General features: G+C 56.6%; 1 protein-coding gene across 6 annotated transcripts in view; it reads right to left on the bottom strand.

Moving 5' to 3' along the window:
- Positions 1-27,821, bottom strand: part of MTA1 (metastasis associated 1) — a 53,696-nt gene extending 25,875 nt beyond the window's left edge. For 3 of the 6 annotated variants that reach the window (XM_037984643.2, XM_037984645.2, XM_073011390.1), the window contains exons 1-2: positions 25,013-25,208; positions 7,213-7,280 (exon numbers count right to left, since the gene is read on the bottom strand). In XM_037984643.2, coding sequence (XP_037840571.1) covers positions 7,213-7,280; positions 25,013-25,193 — 249 coding nt within the window. In that variant the 5' untranslated portion in view covers positions 25,194-25,208. Of the gene's footprint in view, positions 1-7,212; positions 7,281-25,012; positions 25,209-27,102; positions 27,337-27,745 lie in introns of those variants that run through there. The other 3 variants (XM_037984648.2, XM_073011389.1, XM_073011388.1) reach the window with 2 other exon arrangements.

The following is a 27,821-nucleotide window of genomic DNA, read 5'->3' as shown; positions in this document are numbered from 1 at the left end:
GTGGCGCAATCTCGGCTCACTGCAAGCTCCGCCTCCCGGGTTCACGCCATTCTCCTGCCTCAGCCTCCTGAAGTACCTGGGACTACAGGCACCCGCCACCACGCCCGGCTAATTTTTGTATTTTAAATAGAGATGGGGTTTTACCATGTTGGCCAGGATGGTCTCGACCTCCTGACCTCATGATCCACTCACCTCGCTCTCCCAAAGTGCTGGGATTACAGGCATGAGCCACCATACCCGGCCAACCTAATTTTTAAATGTTTTGTAGAGACAGGGTTTCACCACGTTGCTCAAGGTAATCTTGAACTCCTGGACTCAAGCAGTCTGCTCGCCTTGGCCTCCCAAAGTCCCAGATTATAGGAGTAAGCCATGGCGCCTGGCCACTTTTCTTAGAGTTAATTTGGTTTAATGTTATAAAGGGGCTGGGTGCGGTGGCTCACTCCCAGGAGCTCGAGACCAGCCTGGGCAACATGGTGAAACCTCATCCCTACAAAATGTTTTTTAAAAAATTAACCAGATGCTGTAATCCCAGCACTTTGGGAGGCCAAGGCGGGCGGATCACAAGGTCAGGAGACCGAGACCTTCCTGGCTAACACGGTGAAACCCCGTCTCTATTAAAAATACAAAAAATTAGCCAGGCGAGGTGGCGGCGCCTGTAGTCCCAGCTACTCGGGAGGCTGAGGCAGGAGAATGGCATGAACCTGGGAGGCGGAGCTTGCAGTGAGCTGAAATCTGGCCACTGCACTCCAGCCAGGGCAACAGAGTGAAACTCTGTCTCAGAAAAAAAAAAAAATTAACCAGACGCAGTGGTGCGCGCCTGTAGTCCCAGCTACTTGGGAAGCTGAGGTGAGAGGGTCACTTGAGCCCGGGAGGTCAAGGCTGCAGTGAGTTGAGATCGTGCCACTGCACTCTAGCCTGAGCAAGAGAGCAAGACCTTGCTTCAAAAAAACAACAACAAAAAAGAAAGAATAAAGAGAAAAGTGCTCAGCTGCTCTGCACGGCCTGCCTGGAAGCAGGGCGTTCTCGAGGGTGGAATTCCTCTGCTTGGGACGTGCATCTCGTCTCCCCTTCGGATCTGCATCTGCTCACTACGGTGGTGTGAACCCAGGACCGCCATGCTCTGCTTCAAGTCACAATCCAGTGTGGCCTGACCCCTCCTGCAGGTTGCGCTGTCCCTACTCTGGCCGCTGGGTTCTCGCTCTATTGGCTCCTGTGTCCCTGACATACTCCACCACAGGTTACATCCACATTTCATCACAGTGACACACACAGACCATCCAATGTCACGTAGCAAGCCATGAACGCTGCAAGGACACATAACCGCAGCCACCCCATCTGGGCAGCCGGGACCGTGGGGCCAGGCTCTTCCGCATTCAGGTTCCCACCAGCTCGGAGCCTCAGGCCAGGCCTCCCTTCCCACACACGCACCCCACTCTCCAGGATCACTCTGTGGACTCAGTCCCGCTCGGGGTCTGTTCGGTTGTGTTCCTGCACACGGTGGACTCAGTCCCGCTCGGGGTCTGTTCGGTTGTGTTCCTGCACACGGTGGACTCAGTCCCGCTCGGGGTCTGTTCTGAGGCACTCCTGCACACGGTGGACTCAGTCCCGCTCGGGGTCTGTTCTGATGCACTCCTGCACACGGTGGACTCAGTCCCGCTCGGGGTCTGTTCTGTCGTGTTCCTGCACATGGTGGATTCAGTCCCGCTCGGGGTCTGTTCTGTCGTGTTCCTGCACACGGTGGACTCAGTCCCGCTCGGGGTCTGTTCTGTCGTGTTCCTGCACATGGTGGATTCAGTCCCGCTCGGGGTCTGTTCTGTCGTGTTCCTGCACATGGTGGACTCAGTCACGCTCGGGGTCTGTTCGGTTGTGTTTCCGCACACAGTGGACTCAGTCACGCTCGGGGTCTGTTCTGATGCACTCCTGCACACGGTGGACTCAGTCCCGCTCGGGGTCTGTTCGGTTGTGTTTCTGCACACAGTGGACTCAGTCACGCTCGGGGTCTGTTCTGTCGTGTTCCTGCACACGGTGGATTCAGTCCCGCTCGGGGTCTGTTCGGTTGTGTTCCTGCACACGGTGGATTCAGTCCCGCTTGGGGTCTGTTCTGTCGTGTTCCTGCACACGGTGGACTCAGTCACGCTCGGGGTCTGTTCCGTCGTGTTCCTGCACACGGTGGATTCAGTCACATTCGGGGTCTGTTCTGAGGCACTCCTGCACACAGTGGATTCAATCACATTCGGGGTCTGTTCTGATGCACTCCTGCACACAGTGGACTCAGTCCCGCTCGGGGTCTGTTCGGTTGTGTTCCTGCACACAGTGGACTCAGTCCCGCTCGGGGTCTGTTCTGATGCACTCCTGCACACGGTGGACTCAGTCCCGCTCGGGGTCTGTTCTGTCGTGTTCCTGCACATGGTGGATTCAGTCCCGCTCGGGGTCTGTTCTGTCGTGTTCCTGCACACGGTGGACTCAGTCACGCTCGGGGTCTGTTCGGTTGTGTTTCTGCACACAGTGGACTCAGTCCCGCTCGGGGTCTGTTCTGATGCACTCCTGCACACGGTGGACTCAGTCCCGCTCGGGGTCTGTTCGGTTGTGTTTCTGCACACAGTGGACTCAGTCACGCTCGGGGTCTGTTCTGTCGTGTTCCTGCACACGGTGGATTCAGTCCCGCTCGGGGTCTGTTCGGTTGTGTTCCTGCACACGGTGGATTCAGTCCCGCTCGGGGTCTGTTCTGTCGTGTTCCTGCACACGGTGGACTCAGTCACGCTCGGGGTCTGTTCCGTCGTGTTCCTGCACACGGTGGATTCAGTCACATTCGGGGTCTGTTCTGAGGCACTCCTGCACACAGTGGATTCAATCACATTCGGGGTCTGTTCTGATGCACTCCTGCACACAGTGGACTCAGTCACGCTCGGGGTCTGTTCTGTCGTGTTCCTGCACACAGTGGACTCAGTCACGCTCGGGGTCTGTTCTGTCGTGTTCCTGCACACGGTGGATTCAGTCCCGCTCGGGGTCTGTTCTGTCGTGTTTCTGCACAAGGTGGATTCAGTCCCGCTCGGGGTCTGTTCTGTCGTGTTCCTGCACACAGTGGACTCAGTCACGCTTGGGGTCTGTTCTGTTCCGTCGTGTTCCTGCACACGGTGGATTCAGTCATGCTCGGGGTCTGTTCTGTTGTGTTCCTGCACACAGTGGACTCAGTCACGCTCGGGGTCTGTTCTGTCGTGTTCCTGCACACGGTGGATTCAGTCACGCTTGGGGTCTGTTCCGTCGTGTTCCTGCACACGGTGGATTCAGTCACATTCGGGGTCTGTTCTGAGGCATTCTTGCACACACAGGTAAAGGTAGCGAGGCCGCACTAGGCCATTCTTTCTTTTCTTCCTTTGAACAGCTTTGCTTCCTGAGGTTAACAATCGTCTCATTTTCTCCACTTGCCTAGTTTTTCATGGAATCATCACTGATTCTTCCCTAAAGTGCTCGGCAGCAGAGCTCCTGAAGGGAAAGGGCTCACATCAGGGTGCCCGGGAGACCCCTCCCAGAGCTGGCGTCCACCTGCTTGCTACCCGCACCGGGGACTGCGTCCTCCTGGGCGGGAGGAACATGCACCTTCCTCGTGGTGGAAAGGCGTGGAGGGGTGCACTCCGAGGCCTCAGTGGGGAAACCTCACCCATCTGCCTTCCGGGAGATGGAGCTTGGCTGGGCCTGGAGCCTCCACACCCGAACGTGGCTGCTGAAAGGCAAAGTGGGGTTTGACTCCAGGCCTTTGTATGTGACCCACTTTTCCTCTAAATGCATTTCTTCTCCCATGTTCTAACAGTTTAAATACACCTTGAAAGGGCCCCTCTTTATTTCTGTGTTCACTCCTTCTTCTCTGCTATGAACTGGACATTGGACCAATGGACTGATCGTCTCATTTTTTGTCTCTCCTAGTTTCTTTGTGTTTTTGCCCCATCTTCTGGGCGGTATCCTCAACTTTATCACCTGGTCCTTTCATTCCACTTGTTACTTCTCCTAAGCCAAGTGTCAAGAGCTTGCCTCTCATCTGACTACATCCCAGGACGGATCCCTTCCCTTTCTCTGAGAACATTCATGGGCTTTGTTTTGCTTTAGTTTCCTTCTGTTCTCTGCACTGGCCCTTCCTCTGAGTTCCATTTTTTTCTTTTTCTTTTTTTTTTTTGAGACAGAGTCTCGCTCTGTCGCCCAGGCTGGAGCGCAGTGGCGCGATCTCAGCTCACTGCATGTTCCGCCTCCTGGGCTCCGGCCATTCTCCGGCCTCAGCCTCCTGAGTAGCTGGGACCACAGGCACCACCACCGTGCCCGGCTAGTTTTTTGTATTTTTAGTAGATGGAGTTTCACCGAGTTAGCCAGGACGGTCTCGATCTCCTGACCCCGCGGTCCGCCTGCCTCGGCCTCCCAGTGCTGGGGTTACTGTGGTCCGCCCGCCTCAGCCTCCCTGTGCTGGGGTTACTGGCTGAGCCCCACACCCGGCCCTGAGTTCCATTTTCACGTTGCCGACTAATCTTCATGTCAAAAGCCCTCCCCAACCATCTTGTGACTTTTGGTCACCGGGAGCCTCCCAGGTGCTGGACAGCTCGCTGCATGCGCTGCACCCACGGGCGCTGGGGTAGCGGGCATCCTGCTGGGTCCCCGATGCCAGCAGCTGGGTCTGTGGGCTTTAGAAGTCTGGATGCTGGGGTCCTGGGAGCCAAGGAGGCAAGAGGGGCACAAGGGCCCACCAAGGGACAGCCCACGAGCCAGGTGACCCCCACTTGCAGCCCCCGCATGAACCGTGCTGGCCTGGGCCTAGTGCCCCAAATCTGGGTCCTCTGAGTCCACTGCTCCAGCCCAGGGAAGGGTTCTGCAGGTTCACCTGACCCCCAGACAGGTCTTCCACCAGTCTTCCGCACTGCCAGCCGCACGTCAGCATGGTTCCTGTTCTCCCGACCCTGACCCGGGCCAGGGCCGGGGCCTCTCAGGTTTCCCAATCCGCCTGGCTGCCTTCCGAACTGCGCCCACACCTCCCAGTGGCACCTCCTCTCCCACCTTCCTTGCCCTGTGGGTGCAGAGCTCCAGCACCCCTTTCTTGTTATTTGAGGGGGCGTTCAGGCCAGGGAACAGAGGGGAGGTCTGTACTCAACCAGCTGCGCCCACCTGGAAGCCCCGCCTGGAGCTCCTTGGTGTGGAGGGCACCGGCCACGCTGTGTTGCAGGCCCACGGGTTCCTTTCCACATGGTGAGCGTCTGGGTCAGTTGCCCTGCCTGAACTGTCTGAGACAGTAGTCGTGCCCCTCACAGGCTGGTGTCCTACCCAGAGATGGGCAAGTGTCCAGGCCATGTGGCCCTGGCCCTGAGGAGGAGGGAGTGCTAGGATGAAGGGGACAGCTCTGAGCGTGCGCAATGCTACATCTGTACCTGAACATTGCCAAAGGGCCGGAAGCCAGTCCCCAACTGCACACGCCTGCAGTCTACTGTCTGCACGTGGAAGCCAGAAGCAGCACGAGGGAACCTTCCTGACAGTGGCACCTCTCAGCAGTGGCACCTCCCAGCAATGGCACTCGGCCAGGCGCCCACGGAGGCACTGCAGCCTCCCGCCCCAGGCTGCCTGCCAGCTGGCTGTGTGGAGCCAGCAGCGCCGTCTGCCAGCCACCCCTCCACTACATGGACCAGGAGGGACCCAGGGCCTCCCCGAGCCTTGGTTCAACTCAGCTGAGGAACCTCCCTCTGCACCTCAGTTTTCCTACAGTCCGCATGCTGTGATGTGCAAAGTGCAGCCCTGCAATCGGGAGGCCCAGGCACAGCAGCAGCACCCGTTCCAGCCCCGCACTCGGGAGGCTCAGTCCACAGCAGCAGCGCCCGTTCCAGCCGTACCCAGAGTCCAAGTGGCCTTGCTCTGCAGGCGGGCAGGCCCTGCCCAGCAGGGGCAGTGAGACAGACTCAGAGGACACCCGGATCATTGCCCATGTCTCCAACAAACAGGCCTGCCCCTCAGACCTCCCAGGAAGCTGCAGGGGAGCAGACACCACATCCCACGCTCCTCGGCCCCTGGTGATGGCAGATGCCGCAGGAAATGGTCCTTGACAAGCACAGCCAGGGAAGCCCAGAGTGCAGCATGGCTACGTCAGAGGTGGCGTGCTGACCTTCCCCACCCTGTCCCCTCTGATCCCAAGAATCCCACATCACCGATGCCACCAAATCTGATGTCCAGGAAGGCAGGTAAGCCTGCAGCACCCAGCATGGAACACCAAGGGCCCGGGTGCCCCAGGCCTGTGGAGTGGGCAGGGCTCCTAGAAGACAGCCATCAGGCCACTGGCTCCAGAGGTTCGGGGGCTCGGGAGCCCTGCAGGCAGGCACAGAGAGGTCTGTGAAGCACCTAGCAGCCCACCCCACTCTCTGCTGGAACCATGTGTCCACTGGTGGGGACGACCTGCCCTCCCTCAACACCCTTAGACAGTGTCCAACCAGGAGGAGAAGGGAGGCTGGGGTACCCACCCCCCATCCCTGCGGACAGCGAGAAGGCTCCCAGGGTGTGCGGGTGCCCTGCACCTCCACAGCCATCTGCAGCTCTGTCTCCCAAGCCGACGGGACGGAGGCTGTGCGGAGGCGGAGGAGGCCGGGAGTGGCTGGGGCTGAGGGGCCCATGTGTCACCACCCCCCCGGAAGGATCTGGTGCTGCCAGGCTCAATGCATGGGCACAACCACGTCCCCGATCAAACAGCAAGCAGCTGCCAAGGACTCATGGCAGACACGAACCAGGTGGGACCAAGGGCTGCCCGAATGACCAGGGAGGGTGCCTCCAGCCACACAGATACCTCAGGCGTCAGGGCAGAGCTCACAGCCCTGCAGGGCTGGCTGCTGGGAGCTGGGCAGGGCAGGGGCACCGAGTGTGGCTTCCTGCAGCCTTTGGTTGGTTTCAGAATCATGCCATTCTGCTCAGGCTCCCCAGGGGACGCTGGCATCTTCAGGGGACCCAGCGCCCACAGACCAAGTGTGGAGTGGGCAGGCAGCTCAGGGCAGCCGCGCTGGGTCCTGCACGAGGCCACCAGGCCCCTCATTCAGTTTCTCCAAGGAGGGGCCAGGGTGCAGGTGACAGTGGACGGAGTCACTGAAGGGCCTGCACAGTGGCCAGTCCAAGGCCAGCCCCAAAAGGGGGCCACCCACAGGGCAGGAGCTGGCGTAGCCCCCACCCACTACCCTCTGCAGCCACGCCAGGGCCACCCAGTACCTTGTTGAGCTCCTCAATCCTCCGGATCAGGTATGGGTTGCTGGAGGAGTTCTCGAAGTAGACGTAGTCTGCAAACAGCAACAGACAGAGCAGAGGGTCACCTGTGGTACCAAAGCCCAGAACCAGGGCCACCTCCCGCTGCCCAGAGACCCGGGGCTCAGGCGGGGCAGTGTCACTACCCCCACCTCTGCTCTCTCAGGCGAGGAACAAACAGAGGAAGCGAAGCCCCCACACCATCAGGGAGGGGTGGCTGCAACCAGAATGGACTGACAGGCTGGGTCAGGGCCAGGGAGATGCACCAGGAGGGGCCATTCCCAGCAGGAGCCAGCAGCCCCCATCCCGGATCCTCACAGACGCCAGCCGCCCCCAAAGGCTCAGGCCCTTCTTGGGGAAGCTGTGGGGGCCAGGTGGCAGCTTCCCAGGCGAAGCCCAGCTCCAGCACTGCCCAGACCCTGCCGGGAGCCCCGGGACACCTTCCCACTGGCAGCAGCCAGCCTGGATGCTACTCTCAAGAGCCACATGGCCACCACCAGCCCCCAGCCCTGCCCACAGCGGTCCCCATCTTTCCCTCCAAAACACAGCAGCGACTACACAGAGAACACAGCTGGGGCTTCCTGGGCCCAGGCAGGCTCAGAAACGGGGCAGAGTTGCTCCAGGAATGACAGGGTCACCCTCACCAGAGCTCAGAGACAGCAACAGGCAGCAGGCACTGGGAGTGCCCCGAGACCGGCCATCAGGTGAGTACAACACTTCCCTCAGCAACGACACCATGGGGCCCTCCAGCCTTCTCACCAGCTCCACACGCAGAGAGCCACTGAATCTTCCGGAGCCCAGAGGCTTACTCTGGAAGGCCCAGGGAAGTCCAGGCGGGTGGTGCTGACACCCCGATGCTCCAGGCCTCCTGAGGCCGCTGCAGGGGCTCAGCTTGGGAGGCAGCGAGGCCACGTCCTCATGAACCAGCACCACAAGTACCCTCGCCAGCCCACCCTGCACCAGCTCTGCAGGGAGGACTGAGCACGAGGCCTGTCTCAGCTGGAATCCGCCCAGAGGCCCACACAGGCCTGGGATTCAGCAAAATGCAGCAAGACCAGCACCAAAAAAGCCCAGCCCATCTGTCCACATAGAGGCCAAACCTGTGCTGCAAGGACCCTGTGGAGGGGCCTGGAGAGTATCTCCCTCCTGCTGCTGGCACACACTTGCAGGCACACACCTGTCAGGACACACCCATGGGTGCACACCCGTGACACATCCGTCAGGACACATCTGCAGGCACACGCCTGTGAGGACACACCCATGATGCACCTGCAGGCACACACCTGTCAGGACACACCCATGGGTGCACACCCGTGACACATCCGTCAGGACACATCTGCAGGCACACGTCCGTGAGGACACACCCATGATGCACCTGCAGGCACACACCTGTCAGGACACACCCATGATGCACCTGCAGGCACACGCCCGTGAGGACACACCTATGGGTGCACACCTGCGAGGATGCACCTGTGTGGGCACCCATGTGCAAAGTCACGCCTGTGCGTGTGGCTTCTGAGCCCCGCGTGCTGCCTGAGTAAACCAGCTCATCACATGAGGCTACGCCCACACAGAGCTCCACAGGACAATGGGCTAGGAGCATGGAGAGTCCAGAGGGACACAGCCTTGGTGCCCGGGGACACGCACAGCAGTGACTGTTCCCTGCAGAAAAGCCTGCAGAAGTGGCAGGAGGCTTGCAAATCCGTGTCAGGGTTACAGAGTGTTCTGAATGCAGGATGTGGCCATGCTTGGGCAATGCTGTGAAAACACTAGAATTCACTGAAGCACATACTCAAAATTGGTGGATTTCTTTCTCTTTTTGTTTTTTTTTTTTTATACGGAGTCTCACTCTGTTGCCCAGGCTGGAGTGCGGTGGCGCGATCTCGGCTCACTGCAAGCTCCGCCTCCCAGGTTCAGGCCATTCTCCTGCCTCAGCCTCCCGAGTAGCTGGGACTACAGGTGCCCGCCACCACGCCCGGCTAATTTTTTATATTTTTAGTAGAGACGCGGTTTCACCGTGTTAGCCAGGATGGTCTCCATCTCCTGACCTCGTGATCCGCCCGCCTCGGCCTCCCAAAGTGCTGGGATTACAGGCGTGAGCCACCATGCCCGGCTAAAGTTGGCGGATTTCATCACATGTAGATACCTCAAATTTTTTTTCAAAAAAGGTCTCAAATCAATGGTCTAACTTTTCACTCCAAGAAACCAGATAAATTAAATCCAAAGCAATGCACCAAACTTGCCAAAAACTGGGGGAAAAATGTCCCTTAAGTGAGGAAAGACAGACAAGGTGGGGTCCGTCCACTTGATGGAAGACTCCTTGGCCGGGGCCAGGAGTGAAGCTCCCTGGCAGCACAGGGCCTGCAGCACCGGAAGGCCCACTCGGGGGAGGTGGCGGGCAGGACGGCTGCGTGCAGTGGGGCCACCTATAAGCTGCAGGCGCAGGAAAACCAAGGCGTGGAAGATGAGAGAACATGCACGGAATTCGGGAACTGTTCTGTATCATGACTGTGGTACGACATGACTATGGACTTCCAAAATTCACAGAACTGTACACGTAAAAGGAATTGTACTGAATGTAAATTATGCTTTAATAAATGGACAAATAAGGCAAGAAGGCAGGAAATGATAGAGTAAAAATAATGTGAAACAAAAATAGTAGAGGGGAAAATATCAAAGGAACCAAAAACTGGGTGTTTGTTTGAGACGGAGTTTTGCTCCTGTTGCCCGGGCTGGAATGCAATGGCGCGATCTCGGCTCACTGCAACCTCTGCGCCTCCTGGGTTCAAGTGATTCTTCTGCCTCAACCTCCCAAGTAGCTGAGATTACAGGAGCCCACCGCCACGCCCAGTTAATTTTTGTATTTTTAGTAGAGGCCGGGTTTCACCATGTTGGCCAGGCTGGTCTCAAACTCCTGACCTCAGGTGATCCACCTGCCTCAGTCTCCCAAAGTGCTGGGATTACAGGCATGAGCCACCACACCCAGCCTTCAAGCTGGTTATTAACAAGATCAATAACTGAAATCTATAGCCAGACTGACAAAAGAAACAAAGAGAGAAGCCACAAGTAACCAACATCAGGAATGACAGATGGGACATTACTGCAGATCCTACTGACACAAGAAGGGATATAAGGAATATTATGGAGGACTTTATGCCAGAGAATTTGACAACTTAAATGGAATGAACCAATTGCTTGAAAGACAAAAACACCAAAGCTCATTCAAGAAGAAACGGGTAACCCTATTCACACTACAGAAATACAACAACAAAAACCCTAGGCCCAGATGGCTTCATTGGTGAAGTCTATCAAACATTTAAGGAAAAATTAACACCAATTCTACACAACTCTTCCAAAAAACAGAAAAGGACAGTGTGGACACCATTCCCCGCTACCAAAACCAAAGACACACAAGGAATCACGAGGATCACCTGAGTCCAGGAGTTTCAGACCCCATCTCTAAAAACAAATGGTTTTTGATTAGGCAGGTGTAGTAGCATGTGCCTGTAGTCCCAGCTGCTTGGGGGCTAAAGCGGAAGGATCGCTTAAGCCCAGGAGTTTGGGGCTGCAGTGAGCCATGATGGTACCACTCAAGCCTGGGTGACAGAGTGAAACCCCAATCTCTAAATATAACTTAAATTTTTTAAAAAATTGAAAAATCAGTGTAGCTCACCATATTCACAGATTAAGTAAGAAAAACCCTAAGACCATCTCCGTAGATGCAAGAGTATAATCTGAAAAAACTCAACACATACTCTATATAAACTCTGAGCAAACAAGGAACTAAAGGGCACTTCCTCAGCCTGGTAAGACATTTACAAAAAACCTACCGCTAGCATCATACTCAGCGGTGAGAAAAGGGCTGCTTCTGCTGGGATCAGGGATTGTGGCAGGGGTATACCTACTCTCACCGCCACTGCCTCCCACCGCCGCTGCCTCCCACCGCCGCTGCCTCCCACCGCTACTGCGGACCATCAAGGAAGTCCCAGCCAGGACAATGAGAAGAATCAATGAAAGGCACACAGACTGGATATGAAGACACAAAACTTTCTATATGCAGAAGATGTGATTTGCTATATAGAAATCCCCAGTGTCTACGAAAAAGCTATGGAAACCGCTGAGGAAGAGTTTTGCAAGGTCACAGGTCAACATCAAAAAATAAGTCCTCTTTTGGGCCAGGCATGGTGGCTCACACCTCTAATCCCAGCACTTTGGGAGGCTGAGGCGGGCGGATGACTTGAGGTCGGGAGTTGGAGATCAGCCTGACCAACATGGAGCTACCCCATCTCCACTAAAAATACAAAAAACATTAGCTGGATGTGGTGGTGCATGCCTGTCATCCCAGCTACTCAGGAGGCTGAGGCAGGAGAATGGCTTGAACCCAGGAGGTGGAAGCTGTGGTGAGCCGAGATCACGCCATTGCACTCCAGTCTGGGCAATGGTGAAATTCTGTCTTAAAAAAAAAAAAAAAAAAAAAAAAAAGTCCTCTTTCTATGTACTACTGACAAACAGAAATCAAAATTGTAAAAGTACTATTCACAAGAGCACCAAGAAAAATTAAATACTTAAATATAAATTTTACGGAAGATCTACAGATGTTTAAAGATCAAAAGATCTGTGCAAAGATCTATATGCTGAAAAGTACAAAACAAACACTGGTGAGAAAAATCAGCAAAAGATCTAAATAAATGGTAACAGATGAGATGTCAAGGGTTGAAATACATGTTGGTGAGCTTCCTATAAAGGTTCGGATAGTAAATACTCCATGCTATGCAGGCCAAGAGGCCACACCAAGGATATTACATAAGGACTAATGTAACAATTTCCACATATTTTATACTGATGAAATTAAAATAACTGGGCCAGGTGTGGTGGCTCACACCTGTAATCCCAGCACTCTGGGAGGCGGGCAGATCACGTCAGGAGATCGAGACCATTCTAGCCAACATGGTGAAACCCTGTCTCTACTAAAATACAAAAAATTAGCCAGGTGTGGTGGTGCACACCTATAGTCCCAGCTACGTGGGAGGCTGAGGCGGGGGAATCACTTGAGCCTGGGAGGCGGAGCTTGCGGTGAGCTGAGATCATGCCACTGCACTCCAGTCTGGTGACAGAGTGAGACAGTGTCAAAAAAAAGCTGAGTGTGGCCGGGCGCGGTGGCTCACGCCTGTAATCCCAGCACTTTGGGAGGCCGAGGCGGGCGGATCACAAGGTCAGGAGATCGAGACCATGGTGAAACCCCGTCTCTACTAAAAAATAGAAAAAAATTAGCCGGGCGTGGTGGCGGGCGCCTGTAGTCCCAGCTACTGGGGAGGCTGAGGTAGGAGAATGGCGTGAACCCGGGAGGCGGAGCTTGCAGTGAGCCGAGATTGCGCCACTGCACTCCAGCCTGGGCGACAGAGCGAGACTCCGTCTCAAAAAAAAAAAAAAATAAAAAAAATAAAAAAAAATAAAAAAAAAAAGCTGAGTGCAGCTTTCTATAATACAGATGCACTCATGAGAGGACTTGTTTTGGGAGATGACATTTTGCTTAATTGGGTTCAAATTTAATGTTCCTTATCACCAAAATCAACGACAAAGGTGCATCCATGAGCGCCGGCTTACAGTGCGTTCTCGTGTTTCCTCTGTGACTGTCTTTCCACACAGGCACTGCCAGGCACACTGTCAGCCCCAGGTGTGTAGCTCTAAGTGCCAGCCTGGCTACTTAGCCAGTATGTTTTCCCCTTCCTGGAAATGGCCAGCTCAGCAGGCTTGGACCTCCCGCATTCTTCCTTCCAGAGAGAGGTCTGACCCTTGACCTGCTCTGAGGAGGTCACCTCGGGGCCCTGGGAGCATCCTGCCTGCCAACAGCATCTGCTCACCCAGGGCCTCAGGCCGCCTCAGACAGGCTACCCTGACAGAGTGACGTACCGTGGCGCCTTGTGGCATCCGCCTGACCTCTGGAGGGGCTGAGAAGGGACCGAGGGCAGCCACACGGGTGCTCAGCCAGGCCCACCTGACCAACCACTAAAAACACCTGGGCCACCAAGGCTCAGGGGAACTTCCCTGGTTGGCAGTACGCCAGGCCTGCCATCCCAGACCACTGCTAGATCCACGCACCTCCCACGCCTCCGCTGGGACAGAAGCCCAGAAGCCCACCCCTGGTCTCTCCTGAGCCCGGCCCCTGTGCCACTCCCTTTGCTGGTTTGTCTGTGTCCTTTTGCTGTAAGGAACTGCAGCCCTGGCAGAAGTGCTCTGCTGTATTCCATGAGTCCTAGCGAGTTACTGAACCCGAGGGTGGTCGTGGGGCCCCTACACTGCAGCATGTGATTACGCCACAGTCCAGTCGTTCTCGGCTGGAGGTCAGGTGGGAGCTCCTTAACACACAGCTAAGTGGATTTTGAAATGTAGACGTTTCTCTTGTACTTGCGTCAAAGTCCCAAACACACTGCTGTAACCATAGTTTGAGCCCAGAAAACAAGCTCACTGCAAATCTGTGTGGCAATGGAGACTTTGCCTCTCATTTTACCTCTTGACAATAACTGTACAAAGCAGTTTGTGATTTAAACATGAGCTGTTGCCAAAACGACTTCATCACCGTATAAATTTTGCAAGTAAGTGTGGTTGTGCCTTGTACTTTAAGATGAATTCATAAAGAACGTAGAGAACTTCATGCAGCAAAAACTAGTTTCCCAAGTCATCCGGTGGACTGATGATGGCAGTCGACAGTGGTTCTTCTCATTCTGAAATTTTCCAATTTCGGCGCTTTTTCAAAAAGCAGGCCAGACACAGTGGCTCACGCCTGTGATCCCAGAACTTTGGGAGGCCGAGGCAGGCGGATCATGAGGTCAGGAGTTTGAGACCAGCCTGGTCAACATGGTGAAACCCTGTCTCCACTAAAAATACAAAAATTAGCCAGGTGCGGTGGCATGTGCATGTAATCCCAGCTACTTGGGAGGCTGAGGCAGGATAATTGCTTGAAGCCGGGAAGCAGAGGTTGCAGTGAGCTGAGATCGTACCACTGCACTCCAGCCTGGGCGACAGAGAGAGACTCCGTCTCAAAATAAATAAATAAAAAATAAATAACAAATAAATAAATAAGTAAATAGTAAAAGTAAAAAAGCAATAGAACGTCACACTGCCGAGCCATCAAGCTGCTGCACGGGGCTCCCGCCTGAGCCCAGGAGATCGAGGCTGCAGTGGGCCAGGACTGTGCCACTCTCTCCAGCCTGGGCAATAGAGCAAGACTCTATCTCTTTAAAAAAGGCTTTTTAATTCACAGAACTGATGACAGTCAAGTCCACAAGGTCAAATAAAGTTCACTGTTGACACTACTGGTTCAATAAGGCATGACAGACTCAAACACTTTCCACAGGCCGGGTGCAATGCCTCAAGCCTGGTAATCCTAGCACTTTGGGAGGCCAAGACGGGTGGATCACTTGAGGTCAGGAGTTCGAGACCAGCCTGCCCAACATGGTGAAACCCCATCTCTACTAAAGATAGAAAAACTAGCCAGGTATGGTGGTGCATGCCTTTAGTCCCAGCTACTTGGGAGGCTGAGGCAGGAGAATTGCTTGGGCCTGGGAGGCGGAGGTTGCAGTAAGCTGAGATTGTGCCACTGCACTCCCGCCTGGGCAACAGAGTGAGACTCCATCTTAAAAACTAAACAAATACTTTCCACAAAATATTTACCTGTCAACAAGTAATAGAATGAATAACTACAGGCTTTTTAGCACTTTATATGTTTAACAACCCTTGTACCTTTGTCCAACCAAGCCCTTTTCTGTGCCACACTTCTCCTGTCAGCAGGATCTGCAGTGATGTCCCATCTGTTGTTCCTGATGTTGGTTACTTGTCGCTTCTCTCTGTTTCTTTGTCAGTCTGGCTATAATTTCAGTTTATTGATCTTGTTAATAACCAGCTTGGCTGGGCACGGTGGCTCACACCTGTAATCCCAGCACTTCGGGAGGCCAAGGCAGGTGGATCACCTGAAGTCAGGAGTTTGAGACCAGCCTAGCCAATATGGTGAAACCCGGTCTCTACTAAAAATACAAAAATTAACTGGGTGTGGTGGTGGGCGCCTGTAATCCCAGCGACTCGGGAGGCTCAGGCAGGATAAGTGAAGACAATCTTGTGAAACTCAGCCCTTCAGCTGCAGAACCTAATCTCTCCAGGTAAGCAGTGTCAACATTGGGTTACATCACTGGATAACCGACTGGCCGCTGGTGGGGAGAAAGCCCACACACATTCCAGGGACCAGAGGTGAAGTGTTCTGTGTTGAATGTGTGAGAGTAGGAAAAAACTGGGCTTTTCCTGTCCCTATCACAAATATTCAACCCCATCACGGTGGCTCAAAGCAGCCACATAGTAACTGAATCCCATTAGTGCGGCCCTGTTCCCATAACACTTTATTTCTGAGCACTGAAATGTGAATTTCATATAATCTTCATGTGTCATGAAGTTTTCTGCCTTTGATTTTTTTCTCAACAATTAAAAAATGTAAAACCCATTCTTAGCTCATGAGTCATCAAAAACAGGCAGTGGGCCAGTTTGCCGGTCCCTGTACGAGAGGACCCAAGATTGGTTCAGATGCCAATTATTTCCCAAACTGATCTACACGGGCATCGTGCTTAGCTTTATGCTTTGCAGGTAGTGTGTTTCTTACAAATTGAAGGTTTGTGGCAACCTGCATCAAGTCCGTTGGTGCCATTTTTCAAACAGCAGGGGCTCACTACGTGTTGCTGTCACAGTTTGGTAATTCTCTCAATATTTCCAACTTTTTAACCAGGATTCTATCTGTGATGGTGATCTGTGGTCAGTGATCCTCCATGCTACTACTGTAATTGTTCTGGGCACCGTGAGCCATACCCACCTAAGAATTTAATCATAAATGTGTGTGTTCTGACTGCCCCAGGAACTGGCCATTCCTCCACCTCTCTCCCTCTCCCGGGGCCTCCCTATTCCCTGAGACACAGTAATATTGAAATTGGGCCAACGAGTAACACCGCCATGGCCTCTAAGGAGTCCAGTGAAGGGAAGAGTTGAGAGTCACACATCTCTCACTTTAAAACAAAAGCTGGAAATAAATGACTAAGCTTAGTTAGGAAGGCACGTCGAAAGCCAAGATACCCTAATGGAAAGCTTGGCCTTCAGCACCAAGCAGGTAGCCAAGTTGTGAATGCAGAGGAAAAGTTTCTGAAAGAAATTAAAAGTGGGCTGGACACAGTGGCTCACACCTGTAATCCCAGCACTTTGGGAGGCCAAAGCGGGTGGATCACTTGAAGTCGTAGTTTGAGATCAGCCTGGCCAACATGGTAAAACCCCATCTCTACTAAAAATACAAAAATTAGCCGGGTGTGGTGGTGGGTGCCTGTAGTCCCAGCTACTTGGGAGGCTGAGGCGGGAGAATCACTTGAACCCAGGAGGTGGAGGTGAGCTGAGATTATGCCACTGCACTCCAGGCTGGGCAACACAGCGAGACTCGGTCCCCCCCCAAAAAAAAAGAAAAAGAAAAAGAAAAAAGAAATTAAAAGTGCTGCTCCAGGCTGGGCGCGGTGACTCACGCCTGTAATCCCAGTACTTTGAGAGGCCAAGGCCGGTGGATCACTTGAGGTCAGGAGTTGGAGGTTGGCCTGGCCAACATCATGAAACCCCATCTCTACCAAAAATACAAAAAAATTAGCCAGGTGTGGTGGCATGTGCCTGTAGTCCCAGCCACTTGGGAGGCTGAGACAGGAGAATCGCTTGAACCCAGGTGGAGGTTGCAATGAGCCAAGATCACGCCACTGAACTCCAGCCTGGGTGACAGACCGAGACTTCATCTCAAAAAAAAAAGAAAACAGTGCTGCTCCAGTGAACTCAAGAATGATAAGAAAGCTAAACAGCCTCAGTACTGACAGGGAGAAAGCTGAAGTGGCCAGGATGGGAAATCAAAGCAGACACATTCCCTTCAGCCAGAGCCTCAGCCAGAGCAAGCCCTAACTCCCTTCAGTTCTATGAAGGCTGAGGGAGGTGCGGAGGCTGTAGAAGAAAAATCTGAAGCTAGCAGAAGTTGGCTTGTGAAGTTAAAGGAAAGAAACCATTTCTATCACATAAAAGTGCAAGGTGAGGCTGGGCATAATGGCTCATGCCTATAATCCCAGCATTTTGGGAGTCAAGGCAGGAGGATCACTTGAGGCCAGGGGTTGGAGACTAGTCTGGGCAACATAGTAAGACCCCATCTCTACAAAAATAAATACAACTAGCCAGGCATGGTGGCGTATGCCTGTAGTCCCAGCTACTCAGGAGGCTGAAGCGGGGAGGATCACTTGAGCCCAAGAGGCTGAGGCTACAGTAAGCCAAGATCACACCACTGCACTCCAGCCTGGGCAACAGAGCAAGATGCTATCTTAAAAAAAAAAAAAAAGAAAAGAAACACTTCTTTTTGGTTTCTGTAGAAATCAACAAGCCAATTCTAAACTCTGTAAGGGAAAGCCAAGGAACCAGAACAGGCTAAACAATTTTGAAAATGAGGAACAAAGTTCAAGGATTCCCACTACTTGATTTCAAGAGCGACTGTAAGGCTGGGCACGGCAGCTTACTCTTGTAGCCTCAGCACGACGGGAGTCCGAAGTGGAAGGAAAGCTTGAGCCCAGGAGTTTGAGACCGGCCTAGAAACATAACAAGACCCCATCTCTACAGAATACAGAAAAACTTAGCTGGGTGTGGTGGCGCACAGCTGTGGTCCTGGCTATTCAGGAGGAGCACCTGAGCCTGGGAGGTAGAGGCTGCAGTGAGCCATGATCGTACCAATGCACTCCAGCCTAGGTGACACAGACCTTATCTCAAAAAATAAGAAAGAAGCCAGACTCAAAAGCCCACATACTGTGCAATTCCACTTCTACCACACTCTGGACAAGGCAAAACGGCAGGAACAGAAAATACGTCAGTGTTGCTGGGAGCTGGGGGAGAAGAGGCGGCTGACTACAAAAGGTCACAAGGGAAGCATGTCAGGTGTGGAAGAGCTGCAGTGGCCACACAGTTGTGCACGAGTGGAAAATCACAGGCCTCTACACATAAGTGGGTTCCCATGTGAAATGTATATCTCAACAAACCTAATTTTTTTTTTTTTTTTTGGAGACAGAGTCTCGCTCTGTTGCCCACACTGGGGTACAGTGGTGCGATCTCCACTCACTGCAACCTCTGCCTCCTGTACTCAAGTGATTCTCATGCCTTGGCTTCCCAAGCAGCTAGGATTACAGGCACGCACCGCCACGCCTGGCTTTTTTTGTATTTTTAGTAGAGATGTGGTTTTGCTGTGTGGTCAGGTTGGTCTCAAAATCCTGAGCTCAAGAGATCTGCCTGCCTCAGCCTCCCAAAGTGCTGGGATTACAGGTGTGAGCCACTGTGCTCGGCCTAAACCTTGCTTTAACTTAAAAAAATATACACGCACCCACAGAGTCAATTCTAATTATTCGCAGTAATTATGTTCTACAAAGTCACCACTAATACTGAACTACTGAACACCAAACCTCTGTTCCTACAGGAAATACAGGGTCAGGTTCCTATGAGCCTCTGGTCACAACATTTCCAGCAACCAATCAATACGCAACAGCCTTATTTTACGTTTCTGTCAAAGAACTTTATACGATAATTATTGTTATTCTCTGACACTGAACTGACGTGGGGACAGAGCCTGTCCAACACACACTCTCTCCATGGGACCCGTCCCAGTCTGCCTGTGCCCAGGGACACTCGACAGCACTGCGGTACCTCCCCCAGGGGCATCGAAAAAGCAAAAGCACCAAGAGCCCCCAAATGAAAGAAGCATGGCCCTCAATAGACGAAGAAAGGACAGTTTGCTTCCAACATGGGAGCAATAGCAGAGGGTAGGGTCCCTCACTCACCCCAGCAGGCACCCAGGCACCACGCAACTTGGGCTTTTAGCGGCCTGTGCGTGCCCGCAAATGACTGGGAAAGTGACATAAGTGTGAATTTTGGGGTTACATGTAAGTTTTAGCAAGTAGGGGATGGGGCCACAAAAGGATTGGGGGAAAACAGACATGACCCCCAAGATCATTGAGCACCAAGAGCTGCGCTGCAGAGCGGTGCCCGTGGCCCCTGCCTGTGCGGGACCCTCCAGGGCACAACCCATTCTCCTGAGCTCACCCACAGCCAGGTCTGCCATGGTCAGAGACAGGGCACCAGGAAGCACAGACAGGAACTTCCTTGTTTTTTCCCTTTTGGGAACAGAGTCAAAAGAAACAGCAACAGTCGTCGGGAAGCCCCCGGCACCCCTACTCCAGGAGCCGGGTCTCCATGTGACAACGTCCCAAATGCTGCAGGGGTGTCTTGTATTTTTATCTGCAAAACCTGGGAACTGCTGCAAGCCTCGTGCCTGGCCCATCCTCGGAGGCATCCTCCTCCTCCGTCGCTGTCCCCACAAAGTCCAGGAAGGATCGGAGACCAGAGCCCCAGCGTCCAAGGTGCATCCAGCAGCCAGGGATGGGGACAGCAGCCCACAGGGGCTGCAGACAGACGCTCCCTCATGCAAGTGGCCAGATGGCACAGGCACCGTGTCTCCTGGAGGAAGGGACAGAACACTCCCCTCCCCCAGAACTGCCCCAGCCCAGCCCAGAGAAAGCCACACCTCAGGGCCTGCCCCCATGTGCGCTGCGCCGTGGCTGTCCTCTGAAGGCAGGGGATGAGCCAGGGTAGAACCAGGCATGCCCCACCCCTGATTCCACCACTGACCAACTGCATGGGCCGTGAGGCTCATTTTTTTTTTTTTTTGGTGAGATGAAGTCTCGCTCTGTCACCCAGGCTGGAGTGCAGTGGCGTGATCTCGGCTCACTGCAACCTCCGTGGGCTCATTTTTAAGGTGTGCTTGGTACTAGGAGTGGCTGCCACTGCCCTGGTTTCCTCCCCTGTGACCACGCTGCCGTGAGGACAGCCTGGCAGGGCACAGATGGGAAGGGACGCATGGGTCCCTCCATGCCCCAGGGGTCCCCCAGCCACAGATCTGTAAACCCTCCTCCTAATGGCACCCACAGAGCTCAGGCCCTGACCGTGGAAGGGCTCTGGGGGCAGGGGGGCGCTTGAGCTCCTCAGGCCACCAGGGTTGTCCAGGCAGAGAAAGCAGCAGAGCCTACGCCAGGCCAGATCATGGGGCTGCAGTGCTGAGGCCAGCCCTGGGGAGGCTGCAGGGCGGCTTTGAGGAGCGGTCACCTCAGACCCCTCAGGTGCGCTGCACAGCCCAGGCGGGAACAGCCTAGTGGGTGGTGCAAAGCCCACAGAAGCAAGCCTGGGGCCTGGTCTCAGGGGTGCGGGGTGCATGCTGGGGGATGGGTGGGGTACAGGGGTGTGGGGGGCATGCTGGGGGGTGGGTGGGGTATGGGGTGCAGGGTGCTGGGGGGTGGGTGGGGTACAGGGGTGCGGGAGGCATGCTGGGGGGTGGGTGGGGTACAGGGGTGCGGGGGGCATGCTGTGGGGTGGGTGGGGTACAGGGGTGTGGGGGGCATGCTGGGGGGTGGGTGGGGTATGGGGTGCAGGGTGCTGGGGGGGTGGGTGGGGTACAGGGGTGCGGGAGGCATGCTGGGGGGTGGGTGGGGTACAGGGGTGCGGGGGGCATGCTGTGGGGTGGGTGGGGTACAGGGGTGCGGGGGGCATGCTGGGGGGTGGGTGGGGTATGGGGTGCAGGGTGCTGGGGGGTGGGTGGGGTACAGGGGTGCGGGAGGCATGCTGGGGGGTGGGTGGGGTACAGGGGTGCGGGGGGCATGCTGGGGGGTGGGTGGGGTACAGGGGTGCGGGGGGCATGCTGGGGGGTGGGTGGGGTATGGGGTGCAGGGTGCTGGGGGGGTGGGTGGGGTACAGGGGTGCAGTAGGCATACTGGGTGGGTGGGGTACAGGGGTGCAGTAGGCATGCTGTGGGGTGGGTGGGGTATGGGGTGCAGGGTGCTGGGGGGGTGGGTGGGGTACAGGGGTGCGGGGGGCATGCTGGGGGGTGGGTGGGGTATGGGGTGCAGGGTGCTGGGGGGGTGGGTGGGGTACAGGGGTGCGGGGGGCATGCTGGGGGGTGGGTGGGGTATGGGGTGCAGGGTGCTGGGTGGCCCTGCACTATGAGGGTGGCTCCAGCCTCACTGGGCTTGGCTCCATTGTCACCAGGATTCCCCAGCTTGCACACTCAGACACGACATTGTCACCAGGATCCCCAGCTTGCACACTCAGACACGAGCCCACAGGGACAGGAACGGAGCAGGCCAGCTGGGGTGGAGGTGGGGGTGGGGACACCAGCAACACGAGAGCCCCAGAAAGCAGTGAGCCCAGGCAGCACACAAGCAAAGACCATTTGGAGAATAGTAAATGCTCTGCCGGGCATGGTAGCTCACAACCTTGCAACCCCAGCGGCACTTTGGGAGCCCAAGGCAAGGGGATCGCTTGAGCACAGAAGTTCAAGACCAGCCTGGGCAACATACAGACTCCGCCTCTGTAAGAAATTTTAAAATTAACTGGGTATGGTGGTGTGCACCTGTGGTCTCAGCTACTCAGGAAGCTGAGGTGGGCGGATCGCTTGAGCCTGGGGGGTGGAGGCTGCAGTGAGCTGTGATGGTGCCACTGCACTTCAGCCTAGGCAACAGGAGACCTTGTTGCAAAAAAACATAATTACACGCTCTCAAGACAGCCTGTTGGAGTCTAAGGTAGCATCTAAGCTGCCCCCCAACAGGGTCTCAGGGTGGGCTCCTCTTGGGGAATGGGGGCCCCCATCCCTAGCAGGACTCAGCCCATAATCTGGCAAGAGCACCCCAAGTTCAGCTGGAGGAGGAAGAAGGCCCTGCAGCCAGTGCTCCTCCAGGTACCTGGCCAGGCACACGGCACCTCCCCTGGCATCCCGGCCTCACCTGCTGACCAGCGTCCAGATGCGCAGCTGGGGACCCACCTCTAGGTAGGACGCCTGCAGGGCCGCTGCAGCAGTCTTGACACCCGAGCCCACACACACGGGCGGGAATGGCACTGCCACAGTCGGGCATGAGGGATATGCTTCTTTGGACTATTCATTCCAACATCTCTCATTGACAGCTACTTTTTTTATTAATCTGAGAGCTTAATGGTCAAACTCTCCACTCAGAACAATATGGGGCCAGGCACAGTGACTCACGCCTGTAATCCCAGCACTCTGGGAGGCCAAGGCAGGCGGATCACCTGAGGTCAGGAGTTCGAGACCAGCCTGGCCTACATGGTAAAACCCCGTCTCCATTAAAAACACAAAAACCAGCCAGGTGTGGTGGCGCGTGCCTGTAATTCCAGCTACTCAGGGGGCTGAGGCAGGCGAATTGCTAGAACCCGGGAGGCAGAGGTTGCAGTGAGCTGTGATTGTGCCACTGCCCTCCAGCCTGGGTGACAGAGTGAGACTGTCTCAAAAAAAAAAAAAAGGGGGGTCAGACACAGTGGCTCACGCCTGTAATCCCAGCACTCTGGGAGGCTGAGGCAGGAGCAGCTCAGTGGCCCATCCTGCCTGGAGAGTGAGACAGGGCTGCCAATGGCGCAGTGCTTAGGCTGATCCTCACAGGCCAAGCGAGACAGCCCCACGCCATCCCCTCCAGGACATCACACCCGGGGCCCCGGCCACTTCTACAACTCCCGCTCCTGGTGCTCACAGGATGGCTGTCTCCAGGGCTCTTCCTTGCCTTCTTACATGGGTGGGACCCCAAAAATCGGCCCATGGAGCAGCAAGCGTCTAGGGACACGGTGCACTCAGCACTGGAGGGTAGGGTGCTGGCTGCAGCCCTCTAAAATCTGAAACGTTTTTTAAGTTTACTTTTTTCCCCACTGGCAAGTATGTAGAGCAATAAAGTTTAAACTTCAAAAAAAACACCAGAACAAAAATACGAAAGCAGCACTTCTAACAGCACAACAGAGTGCAGTTGATGGCACACGCCAAGCCCAGGGAAGACCAGCAGCACAGACCGGGTGCTTCTGCGCAGGCTACGCCCGAGACCAGGGAAGACCAGCAGCATGGACCGGGTGCTTCTACGCAGGCTGAGCCCGAGACCAGGGCCCTGCAGGGGCAGAGGCTCTCTGGCATCTTTTCAAACTACGCTAATTTTTTTTTTTTTTTTTTGAGACGGAGTCTCGCTCTGTTACCCAGCCTCAATCTATACTAAAATTAAAACAAAAAGGCCAGGCGTGGGCTCACGCCTGTAATCCTAGCACTTTGGGAGGCCGAGGCAGGTGGATCACTTGAGATCAGGAGTTCGAGACCAGCTGACCAACATGGAGAAACCCCATCTCTACTAAAAATACAAAACTTAACCAGGTGTGGTGGCGTCTGGCTAGTCCCAGCTACTTGGGAGGCTGAGGCAGGAAACTGCTTGAGCCCAGGAGGTGGAGGCTGCAGTGAGCTGAGATCGCACCTCTGCACTCCAGCCTGGGCCACAGAGCGAGACTCCATCTCAAAAAAAAATTAAAACAAAACAAAACAAAATTCAGCCGGGCGTGGTGGCTCAGGCCTGTAATCCTAGCACTTCGGGAGGCCGAGGCGGGCAGATCACGAGGTCAGGAGATCGAGACCATCCTGGCTAACACAGTGAAACCCTGTCTCTACTAAAAATACAAACAATTAGCCGGGCATGGTGGCGGGCACCTGTAGTCCCAGCTACTCAGGCGGCTGAGGCAGGAGAATGGCATGAACCCGGGAGGCGGAGCTTGCAGTGAGCTGAGATTGCGCCACTGCACTCCGGCCTGGGAGACAGCGAGACTCTGTCTCAAAAAAAAAAAAAAAATCCAAAAGATGGGGTGTTAACCTCTTGCAATGAACAGAAACACCCAAGGCAAAACGGTAACGGTCTGTCCACTGAGAAGCAGAGTCCCCACATGAGCAAGCTGCAGGTGGCTCACAGGCACTGATTTCTGCTGTCCTGTTTTGGACGCTATCTAACATCTTCATGTTCAACCCAGGGAAGAAACAGCCCGCCATCGCCCTGGGGCCTCTCAGCCCACAGCAGGTTCCAAGCCTTTCCCAGCCTTCGGGATGGACAACCCTTAAGGAGCAGAGGTCAGGGAACCCTGACCCCGCCACCCTTGCCCAGGCCATCCGCTGCCCTCACAGGCACAGACAGCAGGCCTCTGTCCGTGGCCAGGGCACTCCACGGGGAAGAAACAGGCCCTGTTCTCTCCCGCTCACCACTTCACCCAGCTCAGCTGGCACAAAAATGCTGCTGCCACACCTTCACCCTGCCCAGCCCGACCTGGCATGGCCTCGGAGCAGCCTGCCAGCTAAAATACGGGATGCCCAGATAACTGTGAATGTCAGATAAGAATCTTCTGGGACAAGTATGTCCCATGCCATATTTGGGACATACTTACACTAATAAATTTCTGTTTATCTGAAACTCAAATTTGCCTGGGCATCCTGTACTTTTTTTTTTACTAAATTTGGCACCTCTACACACGAGGTCCCTTTGCGGGGGGAGGGGGCAGGAGCAAGCCCCTTCCCAGGCTGAGTCCCTGCCGGCAGCTCCCACAGGCCAGGATGGCCGCCCAAACGGGGCCCACGCCAGGCAGCCGGCGGCAGACGGACAAAGGCTGCTCAGGAGACACCTTCCTCTCTCGTCTGGGGGCTCAAGAATCCAGACACCCACCTCCCGGGGCGAGCACCAAGACAGGAAGCCAACCTGCAACACCCAGCTCACTGCAACCACAGGCCCTGCCAGGGTCCTGCGGGAACCCGGGGTTCGGGTCCAGAAGCCAGGGATAAACGCCACTTCTCCTATAGGGACTGTCAGAGTAGAGCGGGAGAGGCCCACAGTCTCACCTGCAGGGAGAGGACGTCCTTGGGGTGGGCACACGGAGGGCCTGACAACCCTGAGCACACCTGGCCACAGTGACCACGGACTGCACACACAGAAGCAGTCTGGATCCCACGCGTGGCTGTGTTGCCAGCAGACAGCACCCAACCTCCCATGCTCCTCATCACAGAAAGAGACCAGCAACATCTCCGCCAGGCATGGTGGGCACCTCCGCCACAGCCTAGGGGTCCAGGCCACCCAGCCTCACAGCATGGAGTGTTGAGGGTCAGTGAGACCCCGGGACGGGCCTGCAGGCACAGAGGGACAGAGGGTTCGGGGAGGGCGGTGCAGACCCACACAGGGCTCCTCCCAAGCCTGTGCAAGCCCAGAGGAGCTGCACCTCCGGGACGGGACAAGGCAGGGTCCTGGCTTTCGTCAGCCACAGCACAGCTGCCACAGGGCACAGAAGGATGACTGACAGACGAGGTCCTCACCCACACCATGGGGAAACCGAGGCACGGGACGGTGGGGGGCAGCCAGGCTGGCGCCAAGTTCACAGGCAGGTGGGCCTGAAGGCCGAGCAATGCAGCCACTGGAAAGGCACGAGTCAGGGTCGGGGTGTCCCCAGCCCTAGAGCCCAAAGCGGCCACCACTCCCCAGCCCCAGCCTGGGTGGGGGCAGGGAGAGCTCTTCTTGGGACCAATCCCAAAACCATGCGCAGTGGGCCCGGCTGGAGCCCAGGCAGTAGGCATCCTCTCTACCAGGATGAGAAACTGGGCCCTCATGTCAGGCTGGAAGGGGGGTCTCCAGGTGGGGAGAAAGAACAGGAAGAAACAGGCCGCTCCCTCAAGGGACCCCGCACCCAGGCTGCTCCAGGCGTGGGGTGGGCTGAGCCCACCTGTGTCCACACAGGGACCTGGCAAAGCTGTATGAGGCTGTGGGAGGGGCTGCCGCTGGATGGGCACAGGCCCACCGCCCCTGTGAGAGGACAGGGGAGGCCCAGAGCTGCTGATGCAGACTGACCACCCATCTCACAGACGGGGTGTAGGGGGCTCCCACTGTCCCCAAGGTCACAGGGCTGGCCGGCGAGACCACACGGCGTCCAAGGCAGCAGAAGCCACGCTCAAGGGACACAGAGTGTTCTGGGCACTCGGGGTCACGGGCATGGGGATCAGGCCAGAGCGGGAGAGACCCCAGCTCCCTCCTGCAGCGCAGGCTGCAGGTGGGAGAGGCAATGGGCACCTGCCGAGAGGGTCACAGGCAGGGAGGGGTCTCAAGAGTCCTGGGGAGGGAGGCACTGATGGAATGATGGAAAGTGCACGACCCCCCATCTCCCTGTGAAAGACCCCACGGAGTCCCAGGCACTCGAAGCAGGGCAAGGCCCAAAGCTGCAGGCCCGCAGGGCCCGAGCAACAGGAGGCTTGACCCAGAGAGGAAGCCCCGGGCCCCTGCCCAGGGGACCCTCCGGCCTCTCCCCAACCCTAGCAAAGCGCCTCCCGAACGGGCTGGGGTGAGCGGGAGGCAGGGAAAAGTTTGGGGGGACTTAGAGGCGTGCTCGGGATGCTCGCTCCCTGCTGAAGACCCCCTGAGGGCGCCCTGCGGGGGGAAGCCCCGGGGCCAGGCTGCAGGAGGGCATAGGGAGGAACGAGGCCCCTCACCGGGGCTCCCCATCCGCAGAGGAGACGCACCGGAGTTCCTAGCACAGGGCCGCGGGCCGGGGGAGACCCCACAGCCCCAAAACTCCTGCTCCCAGACCGGCAGCCGGCGCCTCCCAAGGCCACGTGCTCCCGCGGGGGGCTCCCGGCCCCGGCCACCCGGATGTCCCCGGCCGCCCGCGCCCCCCCGCCACCCCCGCGGCCGCCCCCTCGGCCCCAACAGGTGGGCCGCCCCCCACCCCCGGGCCGCCGCGCCCCGCCCGCCCCCGATGGGGCCGACCCGCGGGGCCATTTTGGGTTGGGGTGAGCACTGCGGGGGGAGGTTCGGGAAGGAGCCGGGGGCCGCGGGGGCGGGCGGGGGGCGCGGGGCCTGCGGGGCGGAGGGGCGGGGGAGGCGGCAGCGGCGGCGGGTGGGGGCTGCGGGCGGGTCGGGGCCGGGCATAAAGGCGGTGCGGCCTTACCTCCGACCCTGTACATGTTGGCGGCCATGTCCGGGCCGGCGGCGGCGGAGGGGCCCGGGGCGGGCGCGGCGCTCGGCGCGGGCGGCCGGGAAAATGGAGGCGCGATGGCGGGGGCGGGGGGCGCCGCAGGCGTTTAAAGGGGCCGCGCTGCTGCCGCCGCCGCCGCCGCCGCCGCCGAGGCCGCCGAGGCCGCGCAGGGACGGGAGGGCCGCGGCGCGGGCGGGAGAGGAAGAGGAGGAGCGGCCGCGGGCGGCGGGGAGGAGCCTCGGGCGCCGCCGCCCACCGCGCGGGCCGTTACCGACCCCGCGCCGCCCGCGGCCCGCGCGCCCCTTCCCGGACAGTTCCTCCCGGCGCCCCCGAGTCCTCCCCGCGCGCCGCTTCCCGGGTGGGCCCTTCCACCAGACCCCCCTGGTAGATCCTCCCCTAGTGCCCTGGGGGTAGAGGGGGGATCCTCCACAAGGGTCCTTTCCCTGGTGATTCTTCCTGTGCCCCACAGGTGAGTCCTGCCATAACTCTCCAGGGGGTTCCTCCTGGTGCTGGGGTCCTCTGGCATTCCCCCCTGACCCCCAACAAGGGCCCTGAAGCTCAGCGGCCCAGCCCTGGCCTCGGGGTCCCCACCCCACACCTCCCTTCCAGGCCTAACCTTTGCCCCCGACACCAGGCAGCGTGTGTCCTTGGCCTTCGCCGCCCAGCCCGCATGGCATCTCTGGACCGGTGAC

The sequence above is a fragment of the Chlorocebus sabaeus genome, chromosome 24 (assembly GCF_047675955.1).
Source record: "Chlorocebus sabaeus isolate Y175 chromosome 24, mChlSab1.0.hap1, whole genome shotgun sequence".
NCBI lineage: Eukaryota > Metazoa > Chordata > Mammalia > Primates > Cercopithecidae > Chlorocebus > Chlorocebus sabaeus.
The sequence above is the reverse complement of the archived record's forward strand: the minus strand, read 5'-3'. Positions and strand labels throughout refer to the sequence as shown.